A 19,365-nucleotide genomic window follows, 5' to 3' on the forward strand; every position below is an offset into this window, starting at 1 on the left:
ATGTGTACGTGTGATTAGATACTCACTGGAGGCTGTGAGGGGTCAGGACATGAGCCTTGCATACGCCACATATTCTCAACCCACAATGGTTTAATATTTGCTTGCATGTCATATTTATCTTCAGATGTGCTTTTTCATATTTTCACTTCATTGACTCTTGTATTGTGAATGTTGGGGTCAGGATGGGATTGTTTACTGAGCTCTCTCCATGTTTGCCCACTCATAAGCAGAACCTGGTGATTTTTACCTTTGTTTATTTCAGAGACCCCCATTTTAGTTTTTTGCATATACAGTTTAGGGGTGGGATTCTGGAGTTACTGTCTACATTATACATGATTATTGGTGGGGCTACGGAGTGAACTCATTTGGCACCTTGTAATGTATTTAATTTGCAGTTCTCCTTTATTGCTGTTCTTTGTTTTCCTCTCTCCTGTCTAATCTCTGTGTCTTTTCTTGGAGTTTAAGGTTGCTCTCTTATACTTGCAATCATTCAAGTGTTGCTGATTTATTATCTTTGAGCTAGGCTGATACAGCCTGTTATCAAGAATCATTTCTTTTGTTTAAAGACATTCATCCAGCTGCCTCAAGGTGGTACTATGTGGCTGTGTCCTCCTCTGCCCCTTGTAAAAAAACATGGAGGTTTGGGCCGAGTTCACTATGCTGTGTCTCTGAAGGTTTGTGGTTCTGGAGGTGTTTCAGAAGGCAGGTTTTATGTGTTTATGGAGACTGGCTGAAGAAAAATCAGTCCGCATACAGTAATATTGACAATCTTGAGAAGCATCTGAATAATCTTGAAAATACACCCGTGTGTTTCTGATCCAGTAGAGAAGCTCAAAATGACTCTAATCAGAGAGAAGGTAAATGACCATCTTGTGCGGAGTTGAGAATTCATTTCATGTGCACTCGTTGCTATCTCTCTGGTGCTAAACTGAGCAAGCTGTGAGCTCTTAGACTGCACAGATGAGATTTGTTAGCCTCCATGTCCTAAGAGTAGAAAAATTACAGTGATAATACAGATATATATATATATATATATATATATATATATATATATATATATATATATATATATATATAGATAATATCACTAATTACTGCTTGGAAATTAATGAGGTTTATTCATTCATTTATTTATTTATTTATTATATAACCCCCATTTTCGGAGTGATTGATGTGCTTTTTAATTTTTTTAATTTACCAAAACTCTCACAAAATGATTCTGCTTTTCTGGAGGTCCCTTTTTTAACTAAAGAAATTAAATGTATTTGCAATAACAAAAAATGCCCCTGACGCAGTTGGTACGAAGACAGAAGTATATTTTGCATTTCAGCCACAAGTGTCCAGTTTGCTGTTTCAGTTCGGGAGTCATGTGGGTTTCTGGGATTTTTCAGTGACCTGTGTGTTTTATACATTTATGTTTTACTCTGTTCTCATTGTATATTTAAAGCTTTTTCCTTTGCTATCCTCTGCCTCTTAAAATCAAATAACAAAAAAAAAAAAACACACATTATGGAGTCAGGTGGCTTTGGACTAATCGTTTACAAATATTAAGACACATTCTGTTTAATAAAAGTGCATTTCACATGTTTGACGTGACACTCTCCAGTATAATGAAAGGTGAAGATTATCATACCTTCTGCCTCCAGTAATTGTATAATTTTATATAATATTTTAAGAATATGATGACAACATGATGATGGCAATCTGTAATGTATTAAAAAAATCAATTATTTTACTGATTGTGACTATTTATTTTACTGTTTAAACATTTTACATTACGCTCATGTATTTAACAGTTGTTAATTTTGTTTTCATTTTCAAGTGTCAATTCATGTGCTACTTAAGTTTGCTAATGCTTATGAAAAATTGTTAAATTAAACCAACATCTATTTAATGTTGTAAGATAATGTCAGTATTAAAGCAGTAGATTAAAAACTAAGTTTTTTTTTTTTTTTTTTTTTTTTTTTTTTTAACTTTATACAGGAATCAAACTTCACTGCTGTTCTGAATGTGGCAAACAGTTTTCACAAAGAAGCCATCTTCTACACCACCAAAGAATTCACACAGGGGAGAATCCATATTGCTGTTCTGAATGTGGTAAAACGTTTTTACAGAAAAACAAGCTTCAGAGCCACCAAAGAATTCACACAGGGGAGAAGCCATATGACTGTTCTGAATGTGGCAAAATGTTTTCACACAAACAGTATCTTCAGCGTCACCAAAGAATTCATTCAGGAGAGAAGCCGTATTGCTGTTATGAATGTGGCAAAATGTTTTCACACAAACGGTATCTTCAGACCCACCAAAGAATTCACACAGGAGAGAAGCCGTATTGCTGTTTTGAATGTGGCAAAACGTTTTTACGGAAATACTATCTTCAGAGCCACCAAAGAATTCACACAGGAGAGAAGCCATATTGCTGTTCTGAATGTGGCAAAATGTTTTCACAGAGAAAGGGTCTTCAGCACCACCAACGAATTCACTCAGGAGAGAAGCCATAGTGCTGTTCTGAAATATTTTTATGGAAAAATGAGCTTCAGTGCCACAAAAAAAAATTTGCACGGGGAGAAGTCATATTGCTGTTCTGAATGTGACAAAAAGTTTCCACAGAGGCGCAATCTTCACAGCCACCAAGGGATTCAGAAAAGAGAGAAGCTTTTTTGCTGCCCTGAATGTGGATAACAATTCTCTTGCCATGGTAATCTTCAGACGGACATTAAAACTCACACAGGAGAAAAACGTATTCCTGTTCTGAATGTGGCAAACAGTTTTCACAGAGAAGCAGTCTTCAGAGCCACCAAGGAATTCACTTAGGAGAGAAGCCGTATTGCTGCTTCGACTGTGGTAAACAATTCTTTCTCAGTAGTTATCTTTAGAGTGTGAAAGTAGCACTATGTAAGCGCCTGACCCGGCACAGACTCACACTGAGGCACGTGTATAAAACACCAAGACTCATTTTCTTCACCTGTGGGGCACGTCTTCCCTGTGAACCCCACAGGCAATACACAGTCCCAAAAGCACTCCAGAACCAAACACAACGCTCCCTTCTCAAACCACCACTCCTCCCTGGCAACCTCTTTCCTCCCGATTCTGGCCTGAGTGGTGGTTGCCGGCCCTTTTTATAGCCCACCTGCGTGCTCCAGGTGCTTGATCACCTGCTTCTGATTGCACTGCTGGGCAGAGCTGTAGAGTTGTCCAGGCCGGCTCAGGGATCCATGCAGCACCCTCTGGCGGCCACCCCAGATCCCAACAGGGTTGTGGGGAATTCAGGTACCATCCTCAGCCATGGAGGCTGCCACCAAGCGTCCTGGAGCAGGTATTGAGCAGTCCATGATTGATCCCCAAAACAAACATCGAAGGGGCATCCCGGCCGGGTCTCAGGAGTTACACGTTTTCACCATGAACTGATCTTCAGAGCCACTAACGAATTCACCCTAGGGAGAAGCCATATTGCTGTTCCGAATGTGGGAAACAATTCTCGCACCATAATAATTTTCTGATACACATTAAAATTCACTCGAGAGCGGAGCCATATTGCTGCTTTGAATGTGGTAAACGATTCTCTCTCTGTAGTTATCTACAGAGACACATTAAAACACACAGCGTAGAAGCTGTGTTGCAGAAAGGTTTTACAAAGAGGCTGGTTTCAGAGATACCAAAGAATGCATATGACAGAAAAAAATTATGGAAACTCCCCTACCTTGTCCACAGATGAACACTGTACAATATGCTAAGCAGCAGAAAAAAGAATTTAAAAAGTTTGATTGAAACAAAAAAGAACAAATTGGGGAAACTACAAGTAAAGTGGTAAATACACTTCCCCTTCCTCCCCCCCAACATCCTCCTGTGAACACAGTTTGCCCCTCATAAACAATGCATGGGTAAGTTCTAAGACTAAAAGGTGAACACCTAATCATAGTTGCACAAAACAGTGGCTTGGATGTAAGGTGGTTCACATCATAAATAAAAAAATATTGCAAAAAATAATCCATAGTTGTTGCTTCTACCAAAGAAAACTGTGAACAGTCACACATTTTGTTGCTGAGTTCGAGATACTGATTGCTGAAGAATTATACACTGCACAACACAACAACGTGGCCAAGCTCATTTGCTGGAAACTCTACAAGAAGTACAACTTACCAGTACCAGAAAGACACTGGGACCACAACTCCGCCCACACAATGGAAAATGAGGAGGTGAAGGTCACTTATAGCACAGCAATACTGACTGACTGAAAAACCAGATGTAATAATCAAAGAAAGCCTGGATCATAGAATTATTAGTTTCTAGTGGCTTCTCAGTCCTGCGAATGGAGAGGCTAAAAAGTAACAAAATACCAAGAAATGCGGTCTGAGATGTGCCAAATGAAATATGGGACAAAAAATAGTGCCTGTTGTTCTAGGATCAAGATGACTGATGAAGAAAAACTTTCAGGCCCATCTTCACAAATTACAGTAACTCCTTATGATCTGCAAAAAGAAGCCTTAGTAGGAACAATGCAGGTTGTACATTGAGTCCTTGTGGCAAACTTAAGAGAATGAGAAATTATTACAATGAGACTGTCCTGACTAAAGAGTGAAGTTCAATCCTGCTTTGATAGTAAACACACCAAGAAAATTTGGAAAAATTAAACCTGAGAGAAGTAATGATGTTGTTCTGAATGTGGTAAACAATTCCTACACAGAAATACTCTCTTGTTCCACACTAAAATTCACAAAGGAGAGAAGCCATGTGTGTTTTGTGAATGTGGTAAACAGTTTTCAAGAAGGAACAACCTTTTGGATAGAACAGCAACATTTATTTGTATTGCACATTTTCTTATAAACCATGTAGCTCAAACTGCTTTACAAAATGAAATAAAGAGGAATATAAAACAAGATCAGGCAATAATACTATACAGTATGTAGCAATGAAAAAGGTAACATTGAATGGCTAGCAGGACAGAAAAAGAGCAACAGTTCCAGTTAGGCTGATAAAACTTAATCTGCAGGGGATCTAAGGCAAAACTACCACAGTACGGCCCGGACCCCACAGGACATTCTGCCTCAATTAGTCCTCATGGTTTACATGCTTCACATGAAGAATTTGATGATGATGATGGCCATGTGGACATATGGGACACCTGCCATTCAATCCATAAACATGAGGCAGTGTGGTGGTGGAGCACATCGTCACCACAGAAGAAATGGAAAATACAGCAGAGAATAGTACCGATTAGTATGGAACTGCACATCACAGAGGAACATGAAAATGCAGTGCCCATATAGACTAACAGGGATACAACTAAAATGTAGCTTTGATAAAGCCTTTTTTTTTTAAATTGTTGTACAGTATTAGCCTGGTGAATTTCTATTTTAAAGTATTCTAAATTTTAGGTGTGTAACAGCAAAAGGCCACCTCACCAATTCTTTTCAGATTGGCTTTTGAAATTGTAAGTAGACCTTCATTTGAAGATCTGAGGTTATGACTGGGAGTGTAAGGGGACAGATATTCTAAAATGTAGGACTGGGTGAGATTATTTATGGCTGTGTAAACCATTACAGTCGATCTTGATCTTACAAACAGGTTCCATTCCAGCAGTCTGTTTGTAACTCCATTTTGTTCACAAGTCCAGCACGTATTGGCATCTGTTGATAAGTGTTTTAGTTTCAGACACCTCTTGATTTGGACCTGTAAACAGTTTTTTTTTCAGTAGTTTTTAATGTGTTTTGAGCAGCTTACAAGTATTGTACATGAAATAAAGATTATAATAACAAAAATAAGATCTTCCCACCCCTACTGCCACCACTTGGCGGACATGCAAATGTTCCTTAAGTGATAATTTTGATCTTAAGGACAACTTTGTTCATATATATGAAAGTTCACACCTCAAAGTTCATAAGCAGGGGACTATCTGTTGTAGTATTTTAAAGTCAATTGTAAATGACACGAGTAACCAATATAATGACGCTAAAACTGGTGACACGTACACAGATTTACTTTTTCTAGTTAAGATTCTTGCTGCTGCATTCTGCACTAACTGTAAGTGACTGATGTCTGTCTTAGGTAGTCCTAATATGTATGTATAAATAGATATTTATACACACACATAAATAAATAAATAAATAAATATGTTCAAAATATTTATTTCTTGATGAAGGCTTTTTTTTCTTTGAACTTGTTTCCATTAAAAGTCAGATGTTTCTCATCTCCCGGTTCTTCAGCAAATGTATTTATTTTCTAACCCCTCTTACTAATTTTTACAAGGGGTACCAATAATAGTGGAGGACACTATTTTGTATATAAAAGATTAAAGGACCAGTTTTGAATCCAAGTATAGCATCAAGTCAATGACACTTCTGGGCTATTGATCTGCTCAGTTATGTAGCACAGGGGCTTGTTCATCAGTTTCAGCTGCTTTGGTGCACTAGAGGGGGGCTCAACAATGAGACGACCCCCAAAACAGGAATGAATGGTTTAACAGGTGGAGGGAGGCCACTGACATTTTTCCCTCCTCATCTGTTATTTCGCTCATTTTACATTTGGCTACGGTCAGTGTCACTACTGGTAGCATGAGGCCATACCTGGACCCTACAGAGCTGGCACAGGTAATCCCAACTTCTCCAGGATGGCAGGCACATCAATACCACATGTCATTGCCAGAAGGTTTGCTGTGTCTCCCAGCACAGTCTCCAGGGCATGGAGGAGATTCCAGGAGACAGACAGTTACTCGAGGAGAGCTGGACAGGGCCCCTCGTAGAAGGTCCTTCACCCAGCAGCAGGACTGACCGCTATCTGCTCTTTTGGGCAAGAAGGAACAGGGTGGGCACTGCCAGAGCCTACAAAATGACGTACCGCTGGCAGGCCACTGGTGCGATAATCTCTGACCAAACAATAAGAAACAGACTTCAAAAGGGTGGCCTGAGGGCCCAACGTCCTTTAGTGGGCACCATGGAGCTAGATTGGCATTTGCCACAGAATACCAGAATTGGCAGGTCCACCACTGGCGCCCTGTGCTTTTCATAGATGAGAGCAGGTTCACCCTGAGCATATGTGACAGACGTGAAAAGGTCTGGAGAAGCTGTGGAGAACATTATGCTGCGTGTAACATCATTCAGCATGACTGGTTTGGTGGTGGGTCAGTGATGGTCTGGGGAGGCATATCCATGGAGGGACACACAGACCTCTACAGGTTAGACAACGGCACCTTGACTGTCATTAGGTATCGGGAAGAAATCCTTGGACCCATTGTCAGACCCTGTGCTGTTGCAGTGGCTCCTGGGTTTCTCCTGGGGCATGACAATATCCAGCCTCATGTGGTGAGAGGATACATGCAGTTCCTTGAGGAGAAGGGAATTGATGCCATTAACTGGTCCCCACGCTCACTCGCCTGACCTCAATCCAACAGAACACCTCTGGGACCTTATGTTTCGGTCCATCCGATGCTGCCTGGTTGCACTTCAGCCTGTCTAGGAGCTCAGTGATTCCATGGTCCAGATCTGGGAGGAGATCCCCCAGGACACCCTCCGTCGTCTCATTAGGACGTTGTCAGGCCTGCATACAAGCATGTTGGGGCAAAGCAAACTACTGAGTACGATTTGGAGTTGCTGCAATGAACTTTCTGCAAAATGGACTCGCCTGCCTGACTGCCACTGCATCATTTTGTCATTTTGATTTTCAGGGTGTCTTTGGAATTCAGCCCTCTGTAGGTTCATCATTTTTATTTCCATCAAATGATGTGGCATCCTTTCATTCCTAACATATAACCCATTTAGATCTGATGTGTTTTCAAACTGTTACTTTAATTATTTTGAGCAGATATCTATCTATCTATCTATCTATCTATCTATCTATCTATCTATCTATCTATCTATCTATCTATCTATCTATCTATCTATCTATGTGATCAACCTACAGAGGGCTGAATTCAAAGACACCCAATTGGGAGACAGCTAAAGGGCCTGAATGTTAGAAGTTCTGCGCCAGACCAGGGGGTGGCATAAACCATAAAGATCAGAGATTGAAGATCAGCAGTGAATACACAAGAAGGGTTAAAATGATCTTTTGAAGTTCCTTGACATTGAAGAACAAAATGCCACCAACTAATCAGCCAGTAAAACATGTCATCTCATACAGCTTTGGGGTCATGAGGTCTTTCTGTGGCCACTCTAACAGTGTGGCTGTAAAAACAAAGTTGCTCCGTGCCAACCAACTGAAATACTAAAGCCAATGCATGCCAAGGCTTTTCCTTCATAGAGCAGAAAGTGGAAAGCACCAAACAAAAGTCAATTACAGACGCAGATCTTCAGTCATATGAGTGCCAGCATTCCTTCTCGGCTCACAGGATTGTCACATTTGTAAAATATTACAGCCTGAACTGGAAAGCCAAGATTAACCTCCATCATCAAGCTTGGTTAGGCAATCCACAAAAACGAAGGATTGCCTGACATTACCCCAAAGATCTGCACAGAGTGAGGTGACACAATTTTGTGAAAAAACAAAAAGAAGATAACAAGGTTGACCAAGAGAAGAGAAAAAACAACTGGAAATACCAGAAATGCATTGAGAAATACACAGACCTGCTACTATAAGCTCAGGTGGACGAAAACCATGAATGGCTTATTAGAGGAAAAATGAGATGCAGCGATGAATACTCGCTAATGGCTACTTTAGATTGTGGATCACATGCAAGGTTGTTTGCAATTTGTTTTCAAAGAAATGGAAAAAGCAACCAATGTAGATTTGGCAACAAACTGGTGGAAACAGTACTGAACCTTACTGCAGGATTTAAAATACTCCTGTCCAGAAACCTCTTCATGGAATGACACATCAAAGTAGTCCAACTGCTTTATTGGGAAGTGAGCCAAAAATATGACATCCCAGTTCCAGAAACAATCACTGAAAATGAAGACTTTATACCAGTTGTAACTTTCAGAAAATTCACAGCCAGAAACCCTGATGTTGTTGTTGAGAAGAAACATTCAGACCATGCTTGGATAATCACTTTATCAGTGCCACATGATATCACTGTGCCTCGAACAGAGAGAGGAAAGGTGACAAAATATCAGGAGATACAATGAGAGATGTGGACCTCAATGTGAACAAACCTGAAATGATCCCAGTGTTCATTGGATCCACGGGGCTTGTTAGAAAGAACATTTAAGCAGATTTACTCATCCTAATCTTTAAAGTTACACCCTATGAGCTCCAAAAGTGGGCTCTGTTAGGAACAATGCAGGTTTGGCAGAGAGCCCTAGCAGTGAGCCTAAAAGAATAAATAAAGACAGGACACAGAGGATACCATGACATAAGAGTGAGGTTCATGATAATAATGAAGAAATCAACCTGAGAGAAAAGTCACATTGTGAATGTGGGAAACAATTCTATCACAAGAGGCGTCTTCAAGGCCACAAACACATTCACACAGGAGAGAAGAAACACAATGCGCCTCCTTCTCTTATTCTGACGTGGAACTCGAAGATCGACCTGCACATTTGGCTACAAGCACAGATGACTCGTCCCACAGAGTCTGTAATGCAAATGGTCAGCACTGAATACCCGGGGGGCCGTCACATCAATGTTATCCTTTACAGCTCCAGAGGATGTCGTACTGACCACGCAAAGCATTATGGGGCAAAAAATCTCCTAAACTGGCCAAATTATCAGTAAATAATTCAACAAACAAAGACGAACGCAGCAAATTCGCTATGAATAAGACTTGGGTGAAAATCGCTGTTGGACACGCGAAACAACATATAAAGAGGCAGAACCAAACACAATTTGAAAGAGCCAAGGACAATCCTCCATAACACATACTTCTGCTCTTAGCCATTATACGCCATACCTTTGTAATTCTGTTATTTCTGTTTCTGTGTTTAATTTTGAGTTTGTTGATAAATTGTTAATTTGTTAAACTACGTCTGATCTTTGACTCCACTATCCACAGTTTTAACATTGAAGCCATACAATCCCTTTTTTCCCCTTTGTGCCCATGCCTGAGGTTCACTGTCTGAATATTCATACTTGTTGAGTATTCTTTTAATATTTAGACTTTGTAACACACAGTAAGTTAATCTGCCTGCTCTCTGAAGTTTTATTCTCAAACACACAGTAAGTAATGGCGCTCAGCCTCCGAGGTCTCATGTAAATATTATTCATGTAACACACGCTAAGAAGGTGACTTGGCCCCTGAGGTTTCCCTATAAAACATGCGCTAGTTAAACAGCTCTTAGCCTCGGAGGTCACAGCTCCACTTTCTAAGGGTTTATAACAACTCAGATATTACAATAAGTTATAATCAATTCATAATGTACAGCTAAAGTAATCTTTAAACAGCAATAATCAAAACTGGACTCTGATTAAGAGATCCTCATCCTTTTTCCGTCATTTGATAAGATGTATGACAAATGTAATTTAAAGCTGGGAAAATGTAACAATTAAAATAATAGTCTTACATGCAGAATTAATAAACACATAAAATAACAGCCAGCTAAGAAGGCCTTGAGTTTTTTGGTGACCCCGATGTGATTATATCTTCAGGTTCAAATTGAATTATCATGACGTGTTCTTCAAAGACTTGAGTTCTTGTAACATTTTAGTCACATTTTATCATTTTAGAGTTGTTGTTTTAATTTTCAAGTAGACATTTGAATCGGTGACCTCTTGATTTCATTCCTGGCATGGCACCGGACCCCCAATCTTCATATTCAAGTCATGAAAGGTGTCCAGTCAGGATGAGCTCTGCTGGTGTAGCTGTTTGCCTTCCTGTGGTAAGTTCATCTTGACATATTGTGTTCTGCTCCAGTGAGTGTGTCGCTCTAGTGAGTGTGTTACCACCATAACATCAATTATCTCTGCTTAAAATGGTGTCTGGGACCGGAGGTGACCTTTACGAGATCAGCAGTCAGTTAACTTTCCATGAATGTGCGTCTCATGCCAACATTGCTGGTCCTTTCTAACCTGATCGGACTAAACTTACATTACCGGCAGTCCCTGATTAATCTATGTGGTACTCCACCAACAATATGGAAGAGCATCATGAAGATTAATCAGGAGATAAGAATCATTTGAGCAGTTTGACAAACGTGTTTGGGTTTAAGGTTTAAAGATTACTCAGAAATAGCAGAGCCCACCCGGAATAACGAGATTCTGCTGCAGCTTCTCAAGAACAACGACGGCCCACATGTTCAACAGGCCTTAAGCCGCGGGCCGAGTCCTCCTGAATTAGTTCACCGGGTGTCAGGGATGGAAATGTGTTTCAAGAACAGACCCTCTTGTTTCACCAGTGCAGTGGAAAGTGGAGGAGGCGACTGGTGCTGAAGGAAAACAAAATGCAACTGAAAATCAGTGTAAGAATTGCAATAGAGAGGAGCACATCACTGATGACTGATTTAAATTAAGAAAACTAGAAGGTGATTCCAAAAAGTCTGGTTATGATCAGAGACAGCATAGAGGAACAGCAAATGCTGAGACCAGAGCACAGAGTGATGATCAAGCTCTTAGACAGCCACTGGTGTGAATAAGAAACCAAACTAAAACAATCACGTTTGCTCTGTCCAGCTTTGACTTGCTGATTATTTCTACTGGCATTGAACAAATTACTTGCTAAATATGAGAAAACTGAATATCCATCAGTGGCCTCCCTCACAGCAGACAGCACAATCCATCGTGGACAGCGTATCAAACTCTGAGCTCATCATGGAGGCCGGTCAGCTGATCTTCTGGTTGACACAAACTGCCTGCCACTGCAGATATTCCTCTCTGATTTACAGGACAAGAAACGTGTGGCACTCAGCAAACCGGGCCAACCCAGCTTAGTAACATCCATCTCTAATGACTGTGCCATCACATGTCTCATTGTGAATCACATCACAAGGACAAGTTCTCTCTATTAATCTCTCTGTTTCTCCCACAGCTCAGCTGCCAGGGATGCCAGATGACAGTAAAGTGTTCAGCACCACAAGCATTTCACTCAGACAGTGGGAGTCAATGAGCTGTCATCACTAAGGCTCCCTTCATTATGGTGTGTGTGTCGTGTAACATCTCAAATGTACACACAGCGTACGTCACACATTGCTGTACATCTTCTAAAATACGCACTGCAAACAGAAATTGAAGATTTAATATCCAACTTCAAACACTGGCTATCTGTTCAAATCCTGTCTGACAGTAATGATAACATTATTGAAACAGTTAGGTCAGAAATACAAGCTTTAGAGAACCTCATCTACTGGATGTTTAAATAAAAACTCATCTCTTAAGAACTTCATCAGCTTACAGAACATTTTCCTTAAGATTTCTTACTGCTGATAGACAGAAAACGTGTCCCCCTCAGTCACAAAAGGCAAACCTCCGTGTCACGTAATGATAAGTTGTGCATTGATGGAGAGTTCAGTCAGACTGCTGTGGTGCTGAATTACTGATGTCTCCCTTGCCATATGATGATGATGATGAGTGTGATGTTTTTGTCAGTCCTGTAGAATTTCTCCTTTTTCACACCCTGAGCAGGTTCTGCAGATTCCAACCCTGTGCAGTCCGTTTGCGTTGTGATCAAAGATTAGGTTATCAGATGGACTGATGTGGCTGGCCGTGATGTAACAGTGAACATCTGCTCATCACTCGCTCTTCTTGTCGTGAGACTTTGAACATCTCATTGGGAGACACAAGGCTGATTGATATCCTCTCACTTCATGGTTATGCTGATGCCATCCATGTGTCTCACACTCAGCCGCATGTCATCAGTGAAATGACCTCTGTCAGTTATGTAAGACTTTTATGCCCCAGAAGCCACTCTTTTCATCTGGAAGTAACAAATGATTTCACAGAGGAGCACCTGAGCGTTCTTGGGTGGGTACCAGTGGATGTGGACGTTGCTCATGGTGGAGTACACATTCTATGGATATATGAAAGAACTCATCCCACTCGGTGTTTGTCCTGTCCTATAATTGGAATATGGAATTAAACTGGATTTTCATTTGGAGTTTTTGTAATAGAATTAAAAATATAGTCCACATTGTTTAGGTGGAATGAAAATACAATATCTTGTATAAGGATGTAAAAAACTGAAACACTGTGAGTGCATATGTATTCATCCTCTTTGCTTTGAAACTCCTAAATAAGATCTGTTAACTTCAGAAGTCACCTAATCAGTGGTTAGTCATTTATTTTTGAGACCCGCCAGGCGCAGTCCGAAGGTGGAGGAGGCCTGATTGTCTGGTGCTTTGTGGCCTGGGTGTCTGTCCACTGCGACATACCCTGACAGCAAGCCATCGACCACTTTATTGTGGAAATCAGCAGCAGTATTCATATATAAGGTGGAGTAGTGTGTGTAGGTGGAGTAAGGCGGAAGGTGGCCGGAGGTGAATGTACTCTGTTGGGCCCCTGAGCAAGGCCCTTAACCTGCAATTGCTGCATCCTGGGTATGGCGTTAATCTATATCCAGCCATGCAAGCAGGTCCTCCAACTTGCAGGACAACATACTACACTACTTGGTCAATTATTCCATGTGTCTGTGCTTCTCTGTGTGAAGAAAAACCTCCTAATGTTTGTGTAAAATTTACCCTTAACAAGTTTCAAACTGTGTCCCCGTGTTCTTGGTGAACTCATTTTAAAGTCACCCTCTCCATCCACTGGACTAATTCCCTTCGTAATTTTAAACACTTCAGTCAGGTCTCCTCTTGATCTTCTTTTGCATAAACTGTAAAGGCTCAGCTCTTTTATTGTTTTCCTTATAACTCATCCCCTCATATAAAACATATTTGCATCCATCCCCAATGTGAACACTCATAAACTTATAATGGCCAGGGACTTTAATTGTGTTTCAAATCCACTCTTAGATAGGACTCCCGTCACAGGGGGGATGACATCTAACACTGCAAAGACAATTACACAGTTTGTAACTGACCACAACTTATCAGACCCCTGGAGGTTTCTAAACCCAAACTCAAGAACATATTCTTTCTACTCACCAGTACATCATTACTACTCAAGAATAGATTATTTCTTTATAGATAATAATGTCTTGCCTACGATTAAATCTTGCAAGTACGATGCTATTGTTATTTCCAATCATGCACCGCTGATCTTGGAGCTAAAATCACTATGCCCCTCACACTCACCTCGCAGATGGCATCTTAACCTGCTTCTATTAGCAGATGAGAACTGTACAGAATTTATATCCAAACAAATCAGTTTCTTCCTAGAGACAAACACATCCTCAGAGGTCCCTGCAGGAATACCCTGGGAAACTCTAAAGGCCTTCTTAAGAGGACAGATTATTTGATATCTTTCCCACAGGAATAAATTAGAAACCAAGAAAGTATCATAACTAAAAAGCGAAATTACTAGAATAGATGAAGAACATGCCAGGCTTCCAAGCGAGGCTCTACATAGGAAAAGGCAGGCTCTGCATTCAGAACTCAACCTCTTGACAACTAAAGAAACTGAACAACTAATTTATAAATCCAGACATCATTACTATAAACATGGAGAGAAAGCTAATAAGCATTTAGCTCAACAAATCCACAAGCAAGAAGTTTGCAATGCAATCCCAGTAATCACCAACATGAACGGAGATGAAATCATTGACCATCTATATATATAATTCACTAAGCCGACAGGGCACGCAAGCAAGACAACCATGGGATACGCATGACATAGCCACGCCCACCAACTCTCAGACCATGGGATATGACGACAACTCACAGAGCCACGCCCACCGACAACTCACAGAGCCACAACCACCAACTCTAAGAATTCACTAAGTCAATGGCAAGCAAGACGCATGCAAGACAGAGCCACGCCCGCCAACTCACCAACAATTCGAGCGAGAGTGAAAGCATTTGCCAAGAATGTTTTCATTAATCAAGAACAAAATTCGGAGGTTCAAAGACGATCACATACCGTCGTAGTTCCAACCATAAACGATGATGACTGGCGATCCAGCAGGGTTATTCCCATGACCCGGGCAGCCAAAGTCTTTGGGTTCCGGAGGGAGTAAGGGTGCAAAGCTGAAAGGAATTGATGGAAGGGCACCACCAGGTGTGGAGCCTTTCGCGTAATTTGAATCAACACGGGAAACCTCACCTGGCCCGGACATGGAGAGGATTGACAGATTGAAAGCTCTTTCTCGACTCTGTGGGTGGTGGTGCATGGCCGTTCTTAGTTGGTGGAGCGATTTGTCTGCTTAATTCCGATAATGAAAGAGACTCCCTCCAGCTAAATAGTTATGCGACCCCCGAGCGGTCGGCGTCCATCTTCTTAGAGGGACAAGCAGCTTTCAGCCACGTGAGATTGAACAATAACAGGTCTGTGATGCCCTTAGATGTCCAGTGCTGCACGCACGATAGACTGAATGGATCAACGTGTGTCTACCCGGCTCCGAGAGGCGTGGGTAAGCTGTTGAACCCCATTCGTGATGGAGACCGGGGCTTGCAATTGTTCCCCACAAACAAGGAATTCCCAGTAAGTTCGGGTCATACGCTCACACTGATTAAGTCCCTGCCTTTTTGTACACACCCCCCATCGCTACTACCATGGTCGAGTTACTTCGTTGATTATATATAGAAAAGCAGCCGGAAACGCAAAGAACAATGAAAAGTCAACGTGGCACAGAGGTGCATGTGGACTTTAGCAGAGACGAAAGCGACTCAGGTGAGGAGTTGGCAGTGGGCACATGAGCAGGCAGTGCGTACTGAATGATGACTAAGAGATGACTAAGAAACCAGCAGACTACAATGGCGGGGGGCCAGGGCGAAGGGGGCGGAATGGGCGATCTTCCCCTCTCCCCCCGTTCCGCCCTCCATGCCCGAGTGCCGTCCAGCCCCATCCCTTGCTCTGGGAGGTGGAGGTGCGACGGCGGTCCTCCAGTTTTCAGTAACGGACAATTGTATGTTGCAGTGTTCCATCTTTTCATTCACCAACAGTCGTATCCTCAAACCCTCCCCATTTGGACAACTATGTCTTTCAGGAAGTGTTCACCCATCAATACATAATTATGCGCCGTATGCTACGCTGCGGGTTGGCTAGTAAAAATATAATGCACGCATTTAGAGACTACTATAAATCCTTATATTCTACCGAGTTCAAAGAAGACAACACACAATCTAATGCATTTCTGGATACATTACACTTACCACAAATAGATACTTTTAGTGCGGAGGAACTGGATAAACCTCTGGCGCTATCAGAATTACTAGATGCTATAAAATCACTTCAAGGCGGGAAAGCAGCAGGCCCTGATGGCTATCCTGCAGAATTTTATAAGAAATTCTCCTCTCAGCTAGCACCCCTCCTATTAGCAACATTCACAGAAGATAAAGACAATCAAATTCTACCTCAAACTTTTCGCCAAGCATTAATCACCGTCTTTCCTAAACAAAATAAGGACTTATTACAATGTGCATCATACAGACCAATTTCACTTCTGAATAATGATGTTAAGATACTCTCAAAAATCATAGCTAGAAGGATGGAGAAAGTGCTGCCTTCGGCAATATCACAAGATCAAACTGGATTTATCAAGGGTCGACATTTATCCTCCAATCTTCGACACCTGTTTAATGTAATATACTCACCAACAAAGTCAAACACCCCAGAAATATTATTATCATTGGATGCAGAAAAATCATTTGACATGATTCAATGGAAATACCTTTTCACTACATCAGAGAAATTTGGGTTTGGCCCGAACGTTTGTGCATGGATCAAACTACTGTATACCAATTCAGAAGCTTCAGTTTGTATTAACAACATTTGTTCAGACTACTTTAAACTAGAACGTGGTACAAGACAAGGATGCCCCTTGTCACCACTGCTATTTGCAATCGCCATTGAACCACTGGTGGTTCACTGTCGAAATGCTGATCAGATAAATGGGATTATCAGAGAAGGACTGGAACAGAAAATTTCTTTATATGCAGATGATATGGTAGTGTATATGTCAGACCCACAAAATTTTGTGCCTGCAGTCTTAACAGCACTTACAGAATTTCAAAAGATCTCTGGTCTCAGAATTAATTTGAATAAAAGCGTACTCTTGTTATACTATGTTTTTTTTTATTTAATGTCACCGTTCTCTGTGCCCACTGTTATGGATTCATTCATACAGGCAGACCAAGTATAGGTACACAGAGACACAGCAGCAGCATTTAGAATTGCCGAGCCAAGCACAGGCCTAGATAGCCACAGACAACTGGAGAATTGAATAGTCAGCCTAAAAGACAGACTAGTGTATATTTCTGTCTTCTGTCAGCACAGAAACCTTTCCTTGTCGGGAGAATGGGAACTGTATATGGGCATTGTGCTATTCCTGTATTTTTTTGAAGGTGGGACTGGAATCCTTCTTGTCCTTGTTTGGATCGGAGCCAAGAGGCTGCACATGGAGCAACTGAATATAAGGATGGACACCTACGGCCAACACTTTGAAGCTTCCGGGCGGAAGAGTATGTCTTCCGTCCGAGGCCGGGCAGAAGATTGTTTTCTGTCAGGCTAAAATCCTTTCAGCGTGGCAATGATAGATGGCAGGCTGCATAGGTCAGGCTATCCACAGGCTTGACATGTCTGCCATAAGCTTCCCGTTTGTAATGCCATGTGAAACCGTCAATAAAGAGCTAGAATTATCCTAACTTGTCGTGTAAGCTTGTAACCACCATTGCATGCTGGGTGGGATAATACCATATTAATTTATAATAATTTATAATTCAGGTTAATTAAAACGCCGCAATATAAAAGAACACATTTCCAGAGAGTTAATGCCTCTCACGGAAACAACTCTTTCCAGTGAATTCTCAAGCACACAACATTAGATTGGACACCTTCCCTTTAATCATTGCAGATCAGTTTAAATACCTAGGGGTAAACATCACAAGTAAACATAAAGCTCTTTATCAACAAAATTTCACCGTCTGTATGGAAAAAATTAAGCAAGACTTGCATAGATGGTCAACCCTTCATCTCACTCTAGCTGGAAGAATTAATGTTGTTAAGATGAATATTTTTCCTAAGCTTCTTTTTTTATTTCAAAACATTCCAATATACATCAATAAATCATTTTTTAAGCAATTAGATTCAACAATAACCTCATTTATTTGGAACTCAAAACTTCCACGTATCCGAAGAGCAACCCTACAAAGACCTAAGACAGAAGGTGGCATGGCTTTACCTAACTTTCAGTTTTATTACTGGGCAGCAAACATTCAAGCTATAAAACCCTGGATACAAATAGATGAACATACACAGGCTTGGTCCGTAATAGAAGTAAAATCCTGCAGTACTTTTTTATATTCCCTGCTTTGTGGCCCAATAAATGCAAGTTATCGGCAATATACTAATAACCCAATTGTGCTTCACTCACTTAGAATATGGAACCAATGTAGAAAGCATTTTAAGATGGAGAAGCTTTTATCTGTGACACCTCTGCAAGAGAATCACCTTTTTCAACCCTCGCTAACATATGCAGTTTTTCATATCTGGAAAAAATTTGGGATTAAATTGCTCAGAGATTTTTATATAGACAACATCTTTGCATCCTATAAACAATTACATTCCAAATTTAACTTTCCAGCTACACATTTCTTTCACTATCTTCAAATTAGGAACTTTGTTAAACAGAAGCTGCCCGATTTTCCTCATCTTGCAACCTAGTCCATGCTGGAAAAAAATATTGCTCAATTTCAAGGACATAGACACCATCTCTGCAATATATAAAATTATTTTACAGTCCCTCCCTTTCAAAGATCCAAGAGGACAATGGGAAAAGGATCTCTTAATCAATATATCAGAAAAGGAGTGGAAAATAGCAATGCAGAGACTTCACTCAAGCTCCATATATGCAAAGCATACAATTATTCAACTCAAAATTATATATTGAGCACATCTGTCTTGCCTAAAACTGTCCAAAATGTTTCCAGGGCAAGATCCAACCTGCGAACGCTGCAATCAAGTCCCAGCCTCACTGGGTCACATGTTTTGGGCCTGCGCCAAATTAAAATCATTTTGGACCAAAATTTTTAATTACCTTTCAGACAGCCTTGGTGTCACAATCCCTCCTAACCCATTAACAGCTGTGTTTGGTGTTCTTCCAGATGGACTTGAAGTGGAGAAGGACAAGCAAACTGTGATTGCATTCACTACACTTTTAGCACGCAGACTTATTTTGCTAAACTGGAAGAATCCTAACTCTCCTGTTTTAAGACAGTGGGAAACCAATGTTTTATATTATTTGAATTTGGAAAAAATCAAATATTCAGTTAGAGGATCTGTACAGATTTTTTCAAAACATGGCAGGATCTAATCAATAATACTTTAGAATAAGCTCTTAAAGAACAGAGGAAGCAATTGTCTCCGCATTTCTTTTCTTCTCCATTCATCTCTATTGGCCTATTAAAC

The 19,365-nt window shown here is 40.8% G+C and overlaps 1 protein-coding gene across 2 annotated transcripts in view; it reads left to right on the forward strand.

The window, feature by feature from the left end:
• LOC114669334 (gastrula zinc finger protein XlCGF49.1-like) overlaps nt 1–19,365 on the forward strand; it is a 332,556-nt gene that overhangs the window by 20,303 nt on the left and 292,888 nt on the right. The window contains exon 3 of one of the 2 annotated variants that reach the window (XM_051921833.1): nt 1,984–3,532. The exons of the other annotated variant lie outside the window; for it this stretch is intronic. Coding sequence (XP_051777793.1) covers nt 1,984–2,501 — 518 coding nt within the window. The 3' untranslated portion in view covers nt 2,502–3,532. Of the gene's footprint in view, nt 1–1,983; nt 3,533–19,365 lie in introns of those variants that run through there. 2 annotated transcript variants of the gene reach the window in all.

This window comes from Erpetoichthys calabaricus (genome assembly GCF_900747795.2).
Source record: "Erpetoichthys calabaricus chromosome 1 unlocalized genomic scaffold, fErpCal1.3 SUPER_1_unloc_26, whole genome shotgun sequence".
NCBI lineage: Eukaryota > Metazoa > Chordata > Cladistia > Polypteriformes > Polypteridae > Erpetoichthys > Erpetoichthys calabaricus.